This window comes from Aphelocoma coerulescens, chromosome 14, assembly GCF_041296385.1.
Source record: "Aphelocoma coerulescens isolate FSJ_1873_10779 chromosome 14, UR_Acoe_1.0, whole genome shotgun sequence".
Classification (NCBI taxonomy): Eukaryota; Metazoa; Chordata; class Aves; order Passeriformes; family Corvidae; genus Aphelocoma; species Aphelocoma coerulescens.
The window spans coordinates 11,144,076-11,160,680 of NC_091028.1; the positions used below are offsets into that span (position 1 = coordinate 11,144,076).

At 40.4% G+C, this 16,605-nt stretch overlaps 1 protein-coding gene across 4 annotated transcripts in view; it reads left to right on the plus strand.

Moving 5' to 3' along the window:
* The window catches only part of SMURF1 (SMAD specific E3 ubiquitin protein ligase 1), a 45,627-nt gene that overhangs the window by 22,369 nt on the left and 6,653 nt on the right, over positions 1-16,605 (plus strand). For 2 of the 4 annotated variants that reach the window (XM_069029544.1, XM_069029545.1), the window contains exons 2-15: positions 3,907-3,945; positions 4,369-4,477; positions 5,294-5,427; positions 5,544-5,609; positions 6,441-6,516; positions 6,851-7,104; positions 7,869-7,953; positions 9,807-9,953; positions 11,054-11,258; positions 11,538-11,641; positions 13,084-13,198; positions 14,145-14,323; positions 15,133-15,270; positions 15,632-15,752. In XM_069029544.1, the coding sequence (XP_068885645.1) occupies positions 3,907-3,945; positions 4,369-4,477; positions 5,294-5,427; positions 5,544-5,609; positions 6,441-6,516; positions 6,851-7,104; positions 7,869-7,953; positions 9,807-9,953; positions 11,054-11,258; positions 11,538-11,641; positions 13,084-13,198; positions 14,145-14,323; positions 15,133-15,270; positions 15,632-15,752 (1,772 nt within the window). The remainder of the gene's footprint in view (positions 1-3,906; positions 3,946-4,368; positions 4,478-5,293; positions 5,428-5,543; positions 5,610-6,440; positions 6,517-6,850; positions 7,105-7,868; positions 7,954-9,806; positions 9,954-11,053; positions 11,259-11,537; positions 11,642-13,083; positions 13,199-14,144; positions 14,324-15,132; positions 15,271-15,631; positions 15,753-16,605) is intronic. The other 2 variants (XM_069029546.1, XM_069029547.1) reach the window with 1 other exon arrangement.

Sequence of the window (16,605 nt, forward strand, 5' to 3'; positions counted from 1 at the left end):
TAGAACAAACCAACCAGCCTGTGGTGCTTATAATGATTGTGCTGCATATCTCTTACAATTAAAGATGGTCTACACAGAAGGAAATATTAAGTGAAGTCCTTTCTATGCCATCAGCCTGCTGGCCTGTGTTTATCTTCTGTCACAAAGTAAAACAAATGTATCCTGGAATCTGGCTGCCTGTTTGTACAAGCATAAATAATTAACCTGGCATATCCAAGGGACGGCCAGAGATGGCTGAAAGGTGTATTTGCCAGCACGGTTCACTGTGTCCTCCTCCCCACTCGCCTTTCCTAAGGAAGATGTGGACGCATTGCTGGTTTGTCTTGTCTCCAAAATTAACTTGGATACTAAATTGAAGGCCGTGGTTAGCTCAGATCATATCCACATGTAAAGGTCCTTAATTTGAGCATGGAGGCTCCTACCTTTAACTTGCAAAGTGTGAATGAATGCTGTCCCAGGTGCACATTTGCCTGCTGTTTTGCATTGGTACAGGCTGGGCCTATGGAATATTTTCATCACTTGCCTTATTTACTTTACTTTTTCCCTGCAGGAAACTGTGTCGTTTGTACACTGTGCAGCTGGAAACACTTGTAGCATCTTAGCAGTGTGCTATGGGATGGGGTATGTTGGGAGTTGGACTCTGTGATCCTTATGGGTCCCTTCCAAATGGAGACATTCTGTGGTGTATGGGAATAAATCTGGTGCTGATGCAGAGTCAGGCTCTGTTTACTTGGGAATGTTTGAAATGGTTCCTCTCCCAGTCTGTTTTTCTGTGCCTCCCTGCAAGTGCTGCCCTTGCTGCAGGATGGTGTCTGGGGGTGAATTAGCAGCTTTCTGATGCAATTCTCAGCTGGGTTGTTCAGACACTGGTGCCACTCCGTGCTCTCACTACACCCGTCCTGCTCCTGCGGCACCTCCTGAACCACAACAGATGATTCATTTCTGTTTGGAAGCAGGGTGGACAACCAGGGCCTGGCAGAGAAACCTCTCAGCTCACTCAAGTTACATCCCCAGGGTGAATACTGACTTTGTCTAAAGCTCATCCTTTCTTCACCTCCTGCCAAATATGCTTTCACACTAGCACTTGACCCAGCTGGCTAATTTGGCCTTTGAAATTATCTCAGTAATGTCAGGTACTTAAAAAAACATTCCCATCCCTTTATAAATATTATAATCTAGATGTAAAGACATTGTTTCAGTGTTGTTTGGGATCTCTTGTATTAAAAAAAGAAGTTCTTCAGAGCTGTGCAACAATCAGGAGCGGAGCATAAACAAATCCTGTGTCAGGCTGAAACAAGTTGGTTGACTTTGAGGAGGCAGAATGTAAATACCCAAGTCAGGAGAATTAGTACCTTTTGTAATGTTGCAACAAATGCACGGAGATCACTCCTGCTGACAAGCCCAGAACCTTCCTTGTTTAAAAGAAAGAAAAACCAAAGGAAAAAGCACTTTCGAAAATGGGCAAAGAGCACCTCAGTGCCAGGTTTGCAGTTTAGGGTCTGTCTCCTTCTCCTAAACCCCCTCTGAACCAGGGATAAAATGAGTAACTTTTTAAAGCCTTTGTAGCTAAACCTACCCAAGTCCATTAATTTTGGGTTGAAGTAGCAGCCATCAGGTCCTCTCCTGTTGGAGACAATGTGTTTAAGAAGGAAATGTGGCACATTCCCAGCTTTGCACAGCAGGGAGGGGCTGTCTCCTCTGCTGCTGGCATGGTTTCACATCCAAGTCTCCCATTGCTGACCTTTGCCACCTGTTTTTTTTATTGGAATTTAGAAATCTGTGGCTTTTAAGTGATACAGCTCTTGCAAATATTTTTTGCTCTAGTGGATTTAACATGCAAATAGTGGAACAGAGCCAATGGTCCATCTCGGGCAGCCTCATTCTGGAGATTGCTCCATAAAGGTTTATTTCAGCTATTAGCTTTTGTGCCAATATTTTTCTTACAAGAAAGAGTAATAATTTTTGCAACCTAAAATTGAGGGTTTCACAGGCTGTGAGTGGAAAATTGGCAGCTGTGCTCATCTACTGTCGACACAATGGCTGGGGCAGAGGGAAAAGAGTTAAATGAAAAATATAATTCTTCAATAATAACTTTAGAAATGTATGCTGCTATTTTGAAAGCACATCTGAAATATAAAATAAAGGTAATAATTATATGGACAGACCACATGCAGAAAGTTACAGATGTCATCCTTCTTCAGCTCAATAAATTATTCTTAAAATTGGGGATGGCAAAGTAGAGTTATTTGATTTTTGAAATCTCACAGGAACTTCAGAATTCCTTTTGGCTGGTACTAGCATGCTCAGGTTCTGATTTTACTTGTACTTAGTCTCTCTTTTTTGGGTCATTTTTCCTCTGAAACACTCACAACAGGAAGAGGAAATTAAAGGTTGCTCTTTCGTGCTTCCATAGAGCAGCGGATGGTGATTCTCTAATCCTGTGTTGTTTCAAATTGAATTGCCATAGTCCTGCACACTTCTCTTTTTGGTCAGCTGCTTAAAAAAAAAATACAAGAGAAGCTTTCTCTGATTATACAGTTTGCCAGTGTAAGAAATAAGTAATTTTTAATCCGTTCTAAAAATACTTTCCTGGTGCGGCTGCTTTAATTATTACTAAGACGGAGGATTTGTGTATTTTTTTCCATAAGATTCTGGGTTAAATAGTGGATTTCTTTGGTCTGTTTGCTTGACACGTGAGGTGAAGCAGTTTTTACTCTGCAGCCTGCGTTAGGTAGGGAATGTTTCTCTGGAACTGAGAGGTGGAATTCTAGTAGAAGTATATAAAAATAAATAAATAAAGTATTTGGTCCTTTGCACCTTCCCTTTCCCCAGTATAGAATTACAGTGAGACTGAAGTTAAGTCAGGAAGGAGGGGAGATGGAGGTGAGAAGGGGAAATGGTCCATACCTGGGGAATAGGCCATTGATTATCTTCTGAGCCTGCATTCTCCTGCTGAAAGATCTCTTTTTTTCCCACTGGGGAAAGAGACTCCCTCAAAAGTAATTAGGTCTTTTATCGTTACCTTCCTCTCTTGGATCTTAGTTTGAGATAAGTTAGAGCTCTAATATTTTCCTCTTTGGCTCTGGAGTTGTTTTTCCTGGCCTGTTAGAAGAGTTTAATGGATACTAAACAACTTGGATTGCTGAGATCCTACTGAGCAGTCCTTATGGAAAAGCAAAATTAGACTTGTAGCTGGTAATAGACCTGTTAGAAATGGAGATTGACGCGAGTTTCCTGATCTAATTTTTTCTTAAACTGCTGTGCTGGTGAGTAGAATTGGAGAGAGGGAAATGATGTCTCATTTGTGGCCATTTCAAAGGAAAACATCTTGATGCAGGTTTTTTTTCCAGTATATTTATTTTTCTCCTGAGTGAGGCCCTGTCATACTTATCCCCAAACCTTTGTGTATTTACAGATTGCTTCTGCTGTTGCAGAATTCCTCCCATGCTTTGTTTCACCATGTATCCCCTACTTTGTGTGCAAGGAGCAGGAGGTTGCACTGCATTTGATGGGACTTAATGAAGAGGTCTCTTCCAGGAATCCCAGAGCTGGTTTTTGTTTAGAAAATGTTTAGTCTTGTTCTAAAATGGATGGATTCTGAAACAACAACAAAAATCTGGTTTAGCATTTGTGTAAACATGAAGTAAAGAAAATTAGGAGGTTTTAATGCTAAGGGATGTTCATTAAATCTTCTGTGTGTCCTAACAATAGAATTAAAGCAGCAAATATAAAGCCAAATTTATATGTAAATATTCCAATCCCATATAAAGAAAACAATGCTTGCATTTAATATTTAGGTGGTTTTTTTATGAATCATGATCAGGTATTATTTTAGCTGATATGATTACCAGGAAGCTTTTTTTTTTACTGTTTTAAGATTTCTTTATCTACTTTTTTGTTTTGCAGTATTATGTGCCAAGAATCTCGCAAAGAAAGATTTCTTCAGTAAGTATGTCCTAATTGTGTAACTTTCTGCTCTGGATTAATCAGATTTATTTGGAGATGGTGCTTTACTGTGGAGGCCCATCTGTGTGTGTCATTTGCTCGGTGGTTCCCTTCTCGCAGCAGCACTGCATTACTACAGGAATACACATTACTCTGAGCTGTAGATTGTGTGGACTTCAGGGTTGGAAACACTGAGGGCTCACAAATTTCCAGCTGAAAATCTGTCTAATGGAACCACAGGCAGGCTGCTGCTCACAGCTCTGTGCTGGGGGGTACCAAGAGCATCCACCTCAAAGACAGGATTTACTAAAATACTTTTAGGATAAAGGCAGCTGTCCTTTCTTGAGGGGGAGCTTCTATGGCATTGTCTTGGAAGTAGCAAAACAAAGGACTGTGTTCAACAGCACCTTTTCCTTTCCACAGGACTTCCTGACCCATTTGCTAAAATAGTTGTGGATGGGTCAGGTCAGTGCCATTCCACTGACACTGTGAAGAACACGTTGGACCCCAAATGGAACCAGCATTACGATCTGTGAGTTGGTTGTAAGGTCATAAGTAAACAGTATTCTGGAGATTTATCTAGTGAATAAATAGTGCAGGGTTGGCACTGCAACTTCATTTCATGTTAGCAAGAAGAGTCACGTTTCCTAGAATCTCAGGACAATTTGGTTGAAAGGGACCTTAAAGATCATCCAGTTCCACTCCCTGCCAGGGACACCTTCCACTAGATCAGGTTGTTCCCAGCCTGGCCTTGGACACTTCCAGGGATGGGGCAGCCACAGCTTCTCTGGGCAACCTGTGCCAGGGCCTCACCACCCTCACAGGGAATAATTTCTTCCCAATATCCCATCTAACCCTGCCTTCTCAGAAGACTGATTTTTTTTCAAGAAGAAATAATAAAGAGTGGTACTTTGCTTTTAGATGTTTGAATCTGTAGATATTTGTGTGGCAGGTACACAGCACAAGGGCTCAGTGAGCTCTCCTGGAGCAGTGCCATCCAGCTTTTACAGAAAATTGTCCTTGTTGGAATGATTTCTTTTCTTCAAATTATTAGAACCATAAATTCTAAAGTTTTGTACGTTAATCGACTTGTTACTTAGCTTTTAATGAGGCTGGCTGTAGTTAAATTCATGCTGCAGCAATATCAATTTCCCATGCTGTGTGAAATCACTGTGCAGTAATTCATTAATAACAGCATTTTGGGCATAAGCACTTGTGTATTTATAATAAAGAGGCATGACCGATGTACTAAAATGTGTCAGAATTTGTACCAATTACAGCATCAGTTCTGTGAAGTAAAAAGAGGTTGTTATTTCTAAAATTAGTCTTTTAATATGTATTTTTCTAGATACGTTGGGAAAACAGATTCCATAACCATCAGTGTATGGAACCATAAAAAAATCCATAAGAAACAGGGAGCTGGCTTCCTGGGGTGTGTCCGACTCCTCTCCAATGCCATCAGCAGGCTAAAAGATACTGGATGTAAGAGCAATTCCACCCTGGTGTGACCAGGAACCCTCCATACCCTGTACCTGAGTAGTGAATAGTGTTCCCACCCAGCCCTTCCCAGGGTTGATTTTTGCAATTCTCCTTTGCAGACCAGCGTTTGGATCTATGCAAACTCAACCCCACAGACACCGATGCTGTCCGAGGCCAAATAGTGGGTAAGAATGATCCCAGCTAAATTCCATCTGCTTGGTAAATATCCATAGGGAAAAATTCCTCTAGTTGCTGCTTCTGTGCCTGTTCTGTGTTGTTTCTTTTGCTTTTAATGGGATTAAATTACATAACCTGAAAATTTTCATTGCACTCCTATGCAGGAGTTTGTTTCCTCTCAGTTGATGAGGGGAAACAACATTAAAAACAGGGAATGCATCTGGCAAGGCTTCTACTGCATCTCTGGAAGGGTGAATGCCACTTTGAAATGATGCATTTGGCCAAGGTGACAGGCAGAGGGAACCTTAGGTGTTAAAAAAGGATCTGGAGGAGTTAAAAGGCATTTTACAAGTTGCTGGTTTGATACCTTTGACTCATGCAAGCCATTTCCAAATTTCAGTGAGGCCATGCTCATTTAACAGCAAATTTACCCCACGTTTTACTGCCCCCACCCAGCCCCAGCTTTTCAGTGATACATAAATACATTTGGCAAACTCCAAATTCTCACCCTACGATGACATCTAGTGGTGAGCAATTTTTTTCCAACTTCCCTTTCTGAACCCTCATGAAACCCAGATGTAGAACCTGACATGTTTGATATTTACAGAAATAAACTCAAGTTTTGAGGGGATGACCCTCTGTTTTCTCTTCAGCTTTTTAAAAATTATTAATGCTTTAAGAGAATAGATGGAATTTTGGTAAGTGTTATGTTCTTGTGTGTAGGGTAGTGCATTCCTTAATATTTTACCCTGTATAAATGTGGATTTTTTTTGCTTGTTGCTGTTTTTAGGAATGCAGTTTTTCTTTCATTGACCTGAGTTTGTGTTTTCTTCTTTCAGTCAGTTTACAGACTCGGGACAGAATAGGCACAGGAGGTTCTGTAGTAGACTGCAGAGGGCTTTTGGAAAATGAAGGGTAAGGACTGTTTTCTTTTTACTTAATTACAACAGTGGTTGATATGTCGCAAGACTGTAACTAACATTAGAAACTTAAGTATTGATGTGACTACTATATTTTCTGGGAACGTGTATCAGGTAGTAAGGTTGTAACTGGATAACTGCTTGAAGAAAATAGGCTAAACTGGGTAAGACTTGATCTTCTTTTTTTGGTTACCCGTGCTGAGAAATGTGGGTATAAAAACGTTAAGAAAATGGCACCTCTTGGGTTAAAAGTTGCACTACTTGAAGTTGTGGGGAGAGAGAAACAGTCATTTCTGCATTCACTTCTCTTGTGATGGAAACTCTTGAAGTTTCCCCATTTTCAGAACGGTTTATGAAGATTCTGGGCCGGGGAGGCCACTGAGCTGCTTCATGGAGGAGCCGGCTCCGTACACGGACACGACGGGAGCGGCGGGAGGAGGCGGCTGCCGCTTCCTGGAGTCTCCCAGCCAGGACCAGAGGCTCCAGGCCCAGCGGCTCCGCACGCCAGAGGTCAGAGCTCACGTCCAGACACCTCAGAACAGGCCCCATGGCCACCAGTCACCTGAGCTACCTGAAGGCTACGGTGAGTGACCCACAGCTGTAAAACTGAAAGGGTTTCATTTTTCCAAATTCTCCCCTTTTAATACATCGAGGTGTTTTGCATGTTGGAACAGGCAGCATCCACGTGCATCTCATGTTGCATTTTGGAAAAGGAACTAAATGCAGATGGGAGTTTGAGATTGGCTAATTAGCAGCTGGCTACGCCAGGATACACTGAGGGGTTGATGGTATATTAAACATGAGGTTGTGGTATGATGCTGTTACAGAAAATTCACTGCTAATCTTGGCTGTGTATCTAGGGAGAACGAATGTAAAGAGCTCTTTAAACTAGAGCAGTAATGCTATTTTTTCCTTCCCCCTTGGCATGTTGTGTAGGTTTGAGCCCACATTTGAGAAAAGATCAGGAAAATATATAAAAGCAACAAAGAAACCAATAGTACAGAAGATTAGGAAGGATGAGATTAAGGAGAATTTAAATCTCAGGAAAGAGCACACCAAATCTAGGAGTAAAGAAATCTAGTTTGGGGATTTGGATTGTCTCAAAATCTAACAATGAAAATACAAACTAAAACATGCTGGTGCATGGATCTATGAGTTTCAAAAGAATGTTGAAATGTGTAGTCAGAGTCAGTTTGTCAAGGACAAAACAGGCCATGCTGCAAGAGATCAGTGTGATGGCTCCAGTGCTTTCTCCTAGGAGGAAAATATTCTGATGTCTTTAAACTGTTTATTCAGAACTTTTTTAAAGATTTGTAATTTAATATAATTTTCCTTCCTTTTTTATAGAGCAAAGAACAACGGTACAGGGTCAGGTTTATTTTTTGCACACACAGACTGGAGTGAGCACGTGGCATGACCCAAGGATACCAAGGTATGTATTTATAGTTAAAGGTCAGGGGGGTTTGATGTGTATATGTGTGGCAGGATGCTGGATTTATAAGAGCAAAAATCTATGAAATGGCGTGTCTGAATTTAAAGGGAGAGCTCCCAGCAGAGAAATAGTTTAGGGTGTTTCTAGTTACCATTTCACCAAACATTAAGAGTTACTCTTTTTGAAAGAAAGAATTATTTACTTGTGAATCATGTAAAACAAAAAGAAAAAAAATATGTAGCCCTTCAGGAATTCCTGTTTGACAAATTCTTCCTAAAATGTTGATGTAACTTTGTTTTTGGTGAAGCTACAAATTTCTGAATCTTATCTACACTTTTTTTGTATGAAAACAATTTGGACTGCAAATTGAAGAAAAAAGTGACTACTTTATTAAAATAATTGTTTCTTGATTATTCAACTTGTAACTTTTGTTTATTTAGTGCTCATGTATAACTGAAAGAGATTACTTGTTATCTTTAAACTTGAAATGGTTTGAGGTTTTTTATGCTTTAGGCCAGTGATTTGCAGCTAGAAAATTTGAATCCTTCACATGATTAATTTAGTAAAGCCTCTTTAGACCTTAACCTGCAGTTAATCCAGGTCTTTGTGAGTAAGGTCTGGTGCTCTTCCTGAGTAGCTCTGAATCTGGGCTGTTTCATGGGCCACCTGCACACCAGATTCAAGAGTGAAGTTTGTAACTGTCAGCTGCTGCACTGCCTGGATAATAGAGGGATGTGATACAGGATATTAGAAAAATGATATAAAGTAGTGCAGCCAAAAGTGGTGATAAAAGCTCAGTGTATGGAAGGAAATGAAAAATAAAGCTGAGAGAGAGAGAGAAAATAGCTGATGTTAGATTAGCTGGTATTGTTGGAAGAAGAAATGACAGTGGTTGTTCATTTGTGTCAGTCATGTCAGGCTTGTGTGCCCAAAACCTTGTGTCTTCTTCAAGTGATGCTGGTCACCCTAATGAAAGGTGCTGCTGCTTCCCTTCCCAAATCCTTGAGCCAGGGTTTCAGGAGCAGCAATGGAAGTGGACACATCAGTGTCTTGTGAGTCACAGGTCACACCTATTTTAGTTAAAGGTGACTTTCATGCTACCAGCTTGTGGTGCAAAAGCCTAACCTTGCCATGAGGCAAAGATGTAGGTTAGAACTTGCTGTAATCAGATCTCTGCAGGACTTTCAGATGCACAGCTGATCACAGCAAATGGTCCCAACCATAATCTCCTTTAAGGAGCCTAGCAAGGGCTTGTCTGTCTGCCTGTGTGTCCCCTTGGCTTATACTCACTGTGACACTGAGGCATCTTCAGTGTTCAAAGCATTTCTACCTTTCTAAAGCCTCTCAGTTAACTCATTTATACAAATGTTGCATGGTTAGATTTAGGTGAGGAATTGCATAGAGTGGTGCCTTCAACTCTGAATCCATTCCAAATGTCTAAAGAATGCTTTAATTAACAATGGGTTTTCTGCCTAAAAAATAATCTTCAGGTTTCCTTCCTTTCTTCCTTTTCTTGCCACTCTTAGTGTTTTCCTCTGTTAGGTGGATGGAGCCTTAGGTATTTTCAATCGTTTTAGGTGTAAATACATTCTATGTATTGAATTCAAACACTGCCTGGAAGTTAGTAACTGCCTTTAGCAGCACTTAGAGGGATACCTGAAATTTATCCAGGATGAAAGGGGTGAGTGAATGTGTTGCTAAAGCCTTATCTCAATGCTTTTTCAGTCAAATAGTCAGGATTCTAACCTTAACCTAATTAAAGAGGTGATTTTAATTTTTTCAAGTGTATTAGTGTTTGGCTGCTTAGCTTCAGATGTGATGTGCATTAACATCTTGTTTGTTTTTCACTTTAGAGACCTTAACAGTGTGAATTGTGATGAACTGGGACCTTTGCCTCCAGGCTGGGAAGTCAGAAGTACAGTTTCAGGAAGAATATATTTTGTAGATCATAACAACAGAACCACACAATTCACAGATCCACGACTACATCACATCATGAAGTAAGAGCTTTGCCTCGTAAATAATTCCTGTCAGGTCTGGGAGTCATGAGGGGCTGAAATCTTGAATTATACTGGGGAACAGATGCAGCCAGTGCTGTAGTCAGGGTCCAAGCATTGGTTCTCAGTTTTATCTTAAGTGTTTTTGCTGAGACTCTTTGGAAGGGTTTTTACTCTGCTCTGCACAGTTCTGGAATTGCTGGGGTGTGGGGTAGAGGGTCTGCCAGGGGTTCCCCAGCAGTCAGCTCATGTCTGTCTGGATGAGCAGTTCTAGCTCTGTGCTGGCTGTGCTGGATCTGGACTAACTTCATGCTCCCTTGAGCTCCAGACAATGGGAACATAAAGCCAGCTGGAGTCTGGTCAACTGGTGCTGTGCACAGCCAGTTTGGGTTTAGCAAGATTTAGTAAGCTCAAGTTCTGCATCATGCAAAGGCAGCTGAAGCGTTGTGGAACTGACCCTGGAAGCAGCCTGGCAGTGCTGCTTGTGCCCAGGACCAGACTTTTTCCTGTGCTTGAAGCCAGCTGGGTAATCTCTGTATCTAAAAGATAATTGCTCCACAACCCGAATAAAGCACTGATGGATAAGGATAATTGAGTGTATGAAACTGCAACTATTTGTGGCAGGTATATCTTTCTCTCTTAACAACCACAGATGCAGTATTTTTATTGTGTCAAGAGTCCCCAGCCTCATTTTGCATGGAGCTGGAATAAAATCAGTTGCCGTTGTTAGACAGTTTCCTTTATAAAGCTGCTGTTTGTTCCATTAGAGGTCTCTTTCAGTGTTGCACTCCTGAAAGTTGTCTCCATGTGGGAGAATACCACACAAACTTTAGTTACTGCTCAGTCAGCAATCAGTGATCATGCTCCAGAGCCTTCCACAGTACTTTGCCATATAAAAGCAGTTAAAAAATGATGAAACTCTTTAAGTATCTGTGTTCCTTACATCCTTGGATTTAGTGTAATGATGGTACAGAAGTAACCAGCTGAATATACATTTCACTCCATGTTCCTCTTAGAGAAGCTTAGTAATTTCTTCCATCATTGTTTTACGTATTCCTTATTGTTATGTGTCCAGAATAAATATTGTCCTTTTTTCCTCTAAGCCATCAATGCCAGCTAAAAGAGCCCAGCCAGCAGCCTCTGCCAGCTCCAAATGAGGGATCATTGGAAGAGGGTGAGGAGTTGCCTGCACAGAGATATGAAAGAGACTTGGTACAAAAGTTGAAAGTTCTTAGACACGAGCTCTCTCTTCAGCAACCTCAGGCTGGTCACTGTCGCATTGAAGTATCCAGAGAGGAAATATTTGAGGTATTGGATTGATTTTTTTGCTACTTACAGCAGCTTTTGTCACTGAAAAGTAAAACTGATCAGTGATTATAACAACTTTGCTTCACAAGCACCCACCACATTACACAGTTATCATTGGAATTTGCTTCAGATTAGCACTCAAACAGACTCATGTTTTCTATAGTTCAGTAACAATCTATGTATTACAGAAATGCAAAAATCTTACAGTATTAGAGAAATCTCATTAGACTTAATTATAGGAAGGAAATAAGATATCTAATTGTACAAATGCACATACAGGAATCCTATCGTCAGATAATGAAGATGAGGCCAAAGGACTTGAAAAAGAGGCTTATGGTGAAATTCCGAGGAGAGGAAGGCCTGGACTATGGAGGAGTAGCAAGGTGAGATTTTGGGGGTTTTCTGACACCTCTTAATTGTAAAGTTGTCCTTTAAGTGCCCCATGGTTGATACCATTCCCTTTCAAGTTACCCGTTAATGGTATATGTTAATTATTTGTCGTCTAGTTTATAGACAGTGGCTGTAGCTTCACTCTTTTTATGGTAGGTTAGAAAATGGAAGCTTGTGATTTAACAGTTGTGCCACTGCAAGTTATGAAAGTGTGATCAGCTCAAATTGTGAGGTCTCTCAGGGAGTATATAGACCCTGAAGTCACATCCAGATCACAGGAATGGTTTTGTTAAACACACCTCTCTGATTTCCCACAAATGGATTGCAGGAGGGTAGGGGTTCCTTTTTGTTATGTCTCAGCTGCATTCAGGAGAGTTCTGTGATCTATTGGAGCAGGAGTGGAGATGAACTAATCCTAAACAAAGGCTGAAATTTTAGTGAGGACTTGCCTCCCTCTTGAAAATGACAATAATTCCCTGTGGGTCGCATCAGATCTGAAATTCAGGAGCTTATTGTAGCATCACTGAAAAAATGCTCACCTTTGTGGTGGCTCAGAGTTGTGTAAATTCACGGAGAAATTTCTCAAATCCACAAAAGCTCCCCACTTAGGTGTCTTTCAGTGATCAATCCCTGGACAAAGGAAAGAAGCTGGAACATTCTGAGCTGTCTTATCCAAGGCAAGCTTGGGTGTCTCCACTGTTGACATCCAGTTGCCCTGATGTCTTTCGTAATTGCCCATTAGTTGCAACTGACTCAGATCAGTACAGCTCCACTTCTAAGCATTACAACTGGTAGTTCACTCAGAATATTTTGGACCTGGGAAGGGTGTCCAAATTTAACAACAAAGGGGTATTTATCATGGTGACTTGGGAGGTCACAAATAGCTTTAGTTCTGCTCCTGTCCTTGTGTGTTACCGAGAAAATTTACCCAACCCCTCCTTTTAATGCACTTGGTCTCTGTTCCTTCTGGCCTTTGCTGAAAGCAGTCACCAAGCTGGCAGAAAAACAGCTTTTCTAAAGATCCCCAGTGATTGAGCTGATTCTAATCAACAGATTTTTTTAATATTTCCTTATACTGTACAGGTTGCAGAGAAGCAGATCTCGTAGGCTCCAAATAGCTGAACTCTGTACAAAGGCAGGACTTTTTTGGAAGTGTGGCTTGTTCAGACTCAATTAGTTGATGGCATTGTCTGACAGCTTGCTGTAGCTTCTCTAATTGATGTTAATCTCTTCAGTGCTTCTAAACTAAACCAAGTCTGCCCTGAGTGGAGTAGGACACTGTGGGGTTTTAATCACACCTTTTTGGTCTACAAATGGAGGGCAGCACAAGATGGTCTAATTTTGAAATAAGTATTTTGTAACTGATCAAGCACAATAATTGTATTATCTAAAACTTAAGCGCAAATTGCACTCTTTTTTTTTTTCTTTTTTGCAGAGAGTGGTTGTATTTACTATGCCATGAAATGTTGAATCCCTACTATGGACTCTTCCAGTACTCCACAGATAATATTTACATGCTGCAAATCAACCCAGACTCTTCTATCAATCCTGTAAGTACTAATTTCTCAGCAATATTCCTACTTAAGAGACGTCCTCTGCAGTTTCTTACAGCTGTTCTTCCACAAGAAGAGCCTAACTCCAGGGTACATCAGAATAAGAAGGTGTTACTGTCCTATATTGACATAGTATGAAGCAGAGGGGTTTTGTTCAGAAATTAAAAGCATGATATCCTTTGATAAATATCTGATTTCTTTGAGACTCCTCAGTCCTGATTGGTTTGCACAGTGATTCTGAGAAGGCAAGACAGATGAAATTCATCTTCACTGTGAACACAGGTGGTTGTGCACACAGCATTTCATTCCCAGCAGTGCCACCCCATGACTTTCAGGGATGTATCCCTTGCTTGCCCTTTCTCACTACGCTCCTGTGCTTGCTTTTTTTCTTACTGGAGGATTTGTATTGATGCAGACCCTAAAAGGAGCAGCAGTTCTGTATTAGTAGAGGGAATTCTTCCTGTCATGACATTTCCTGACATTTACACTGGAAGGTGAGGGGAGATGGATTGGAAGAATGTCAACCACAGGACTTATACCTCAGTTTTCAAAAGTTAGTTTAAAAGGAACATGAAAGAAATGAAGGAAACAAGCACACTGCTTCCTCAAGAGTGGATACACTTGGATGGTTAAACAAAGAATAAACTAATTTGTTTGGAATCCTCATCTTCTTGGATTCTGTAGATTTCATGGGGATTTTCTTTCTTCAAGTTTTGCCCTTTCAGAGGTCTAGAGGATTTGAATACAATTTATTAATCAGGTAATGCACAGAGACTTCTTTGAGGTTTTTAATTATTAAATGCTTTGGTTTTGGTTATTTTGTGAGGAAAAACAGTGGCTGCTCTTGCCCAGAGGGTTGCAGGTAACTCACACTGAACAAACCAGCAAGGGTGCCACAAGATGTCAGTGTCTTCCCAAGCCTGATTCTCGTCTCTCCCTGCAGGACCATTTGTCTTATTTCCATTTTGTTGGTCGGATAATGGGTTTGGCTGTGTTCCATGGACACTATATCAACGGGGGGTTCACAGTTCCCTTTTACAAACAGCTGCTGGGGAAACCCATCCAGCTCTCCGATCTGGAATCTGTTGACCCAGAATTACACAAAAGTTTAGTCTGGATCTTGTAAGTACTGAATTTAGCAATTGTCTGGCTGTAGAGAAAATGGGGTAGTTTGTTGGTAATAGTGAGATGCTTTAGAGAAAGAGTTTGCAAAAAACTTTATGGTGGCAGTCTGTACAAAGTCATTAAACTATTCTTAATGTATCAAAGGTACTTGAGGAAAAGTTCTCATTGCAAACTCTCCTTGCAATAAAAATACTAAATCATTAAAGGTTGCATGGGTATGGTAGAATATCACAGTATCAAAATCCAAACTCAGGACAGAGCTCTGAGGGGAAGTACAGCCTTCTTCAAAAGAAAGCCAACTCTGATTAAAATGAAAATAAATGGAAGTGATTTGGGCTTCTGTATGCTTACAGAACAAGATCCAGCATTCAGTGTAGCTTTGGGACTCTTCAGAACTGCTTTGCATTATCTCAGTTTCTTTTCCTAAATGCTGTTTTGAATTTGTATTTAAAGTTACTGATGATGAAGTTCTCTATGTGTGGTCTCTTCTGTGCTTCACAGATACGTGACAGCAGAGCAGATTCTTGCTGGGTGTATATATATATATATATATATATATATATATATATGTTATGTGTGTATGTATTTCTGAGTTCTACTAGAATTAGATGAATATCCCATATCAGGCTCTTCAACATGAACTAAACCATACAGAAATTGGTGGCAATATTCCTCTGTATGTGAAGTGCAGGTAGTAACTAAGGTTTAGCCTGAAGACTACCTAGGTGTTTGAATAACCGTCAGCATCACCACTGAGAGTTAACAAAATACCAAAAATACTGAGTTTATGCTCTGTCCATTGGCAGAGAGAACGATATCACACCAGTTCTGGACCATACGTTCTGTGTGGAACACAACGCTTTCGGGAGGATTTTACAGCATGAACTCAAACCAAATGGCAGGAATATTCCAGTGACAGAAGAGAACAAGAAGGAATATGTCAGGTATTGCAAACAGAAATATGTCCTTCAAATGTAGTGGGAAGAGGGTAGCAAACTGAATTTTTGAATATAGAGAAACTAATGAAATAAGTTTTTTGGGTGGAAACACCTGAGTCATAAATGACATGAATGTTTTCACTGGAAGACCTGGGAAGATGAAGTTCTGAATGGTACTTTCTTTTTCTGTTGATGGTGCAATAATTAATTGTTGATGGAAAAAGGAATGGATAAGCACTTCTTTCATAATGCAAAATGTGTCTATTAAAACAAGGTCCTCTGTAAAACCAGCATTTTCCAAGTCTGCTGTAAAAATCCCAGTCCTGTCCAGATCATCACCCCTGACTTCTTCCTTCCTCCCTCACAGGTTGTATGTGAACTGGCGGTTCATGAGAGGAATAGAGGCGCAGTTCCTAGCTCTGCAGAAAGGTTTTAATGAACTTATTCCTCAACATCTCCTTAAGCCTTTCGACCAGAAGGAACTTGAGGTATGTTTTATCCACATGAATTATTGTTTTGTCATTTGTTTGATCCACAGTCAACAAAACAAGCAAAACAAACAAAACACAAAACTTATTCCATTTTACATACCAGAAAGCTGAGGGTTTGTTTAACCAAACCTTTTTAGGTTTATTCTAGACATTCTTTGGGTTGATATTATTGAGAAGGCTACTTAAACAGGAAAGACAAATACACCATGGTGTCTATCCAAGGACTAATGCTTAAGGCAGGTGGTCTGAGAAGGAGGAAACACTGCAAGTTTGAGGAATTGTTGGCAATTGTTATTTACCCCAGAATCTGTTTTGTCCAGTGACTTTTCATGCATGGCTGTTTCTGTGTGCACACAAGGATTGGTCTACAGAAATAGAACAGTTGCGCATATAGAAAAGAAATTAATTTATCTTCTTGTTAAATCCTGAGGTGCAGAAGGCTACCTCTTAAAATAATTCCTGTAAGAGCAATTTTTCCTCTGGTTTTACGTTTTAGAAAAAATAAGGCAAGCTGTGGAATATTCAGCATTTGTGGTATTGAAAGCACTAGCTTTGTGCTAGTCAGTCATGCATTTTGATTAATCCCACAAAGTTCTTGCGTTCCATTTGCTTAAAAAGGCAGATTAAAAATCCATTAAATATTTCAATACTGTCCATGTCAGAACAGTCACAACTGCCCTAACGATGTGAGCAAGTGTAAATGGGTGCTGTCTTGGTGGCACAACAAGGCAGCTGCTAAAGGGCAGCTCTCAGAAATGGGATACTCAGTGTGGAATATTACGGGATATTTAGAATATGACACACGTTGTGTTTTGAGGGGTGAAGTTTGCTCTATGCTATTTATTTGTTT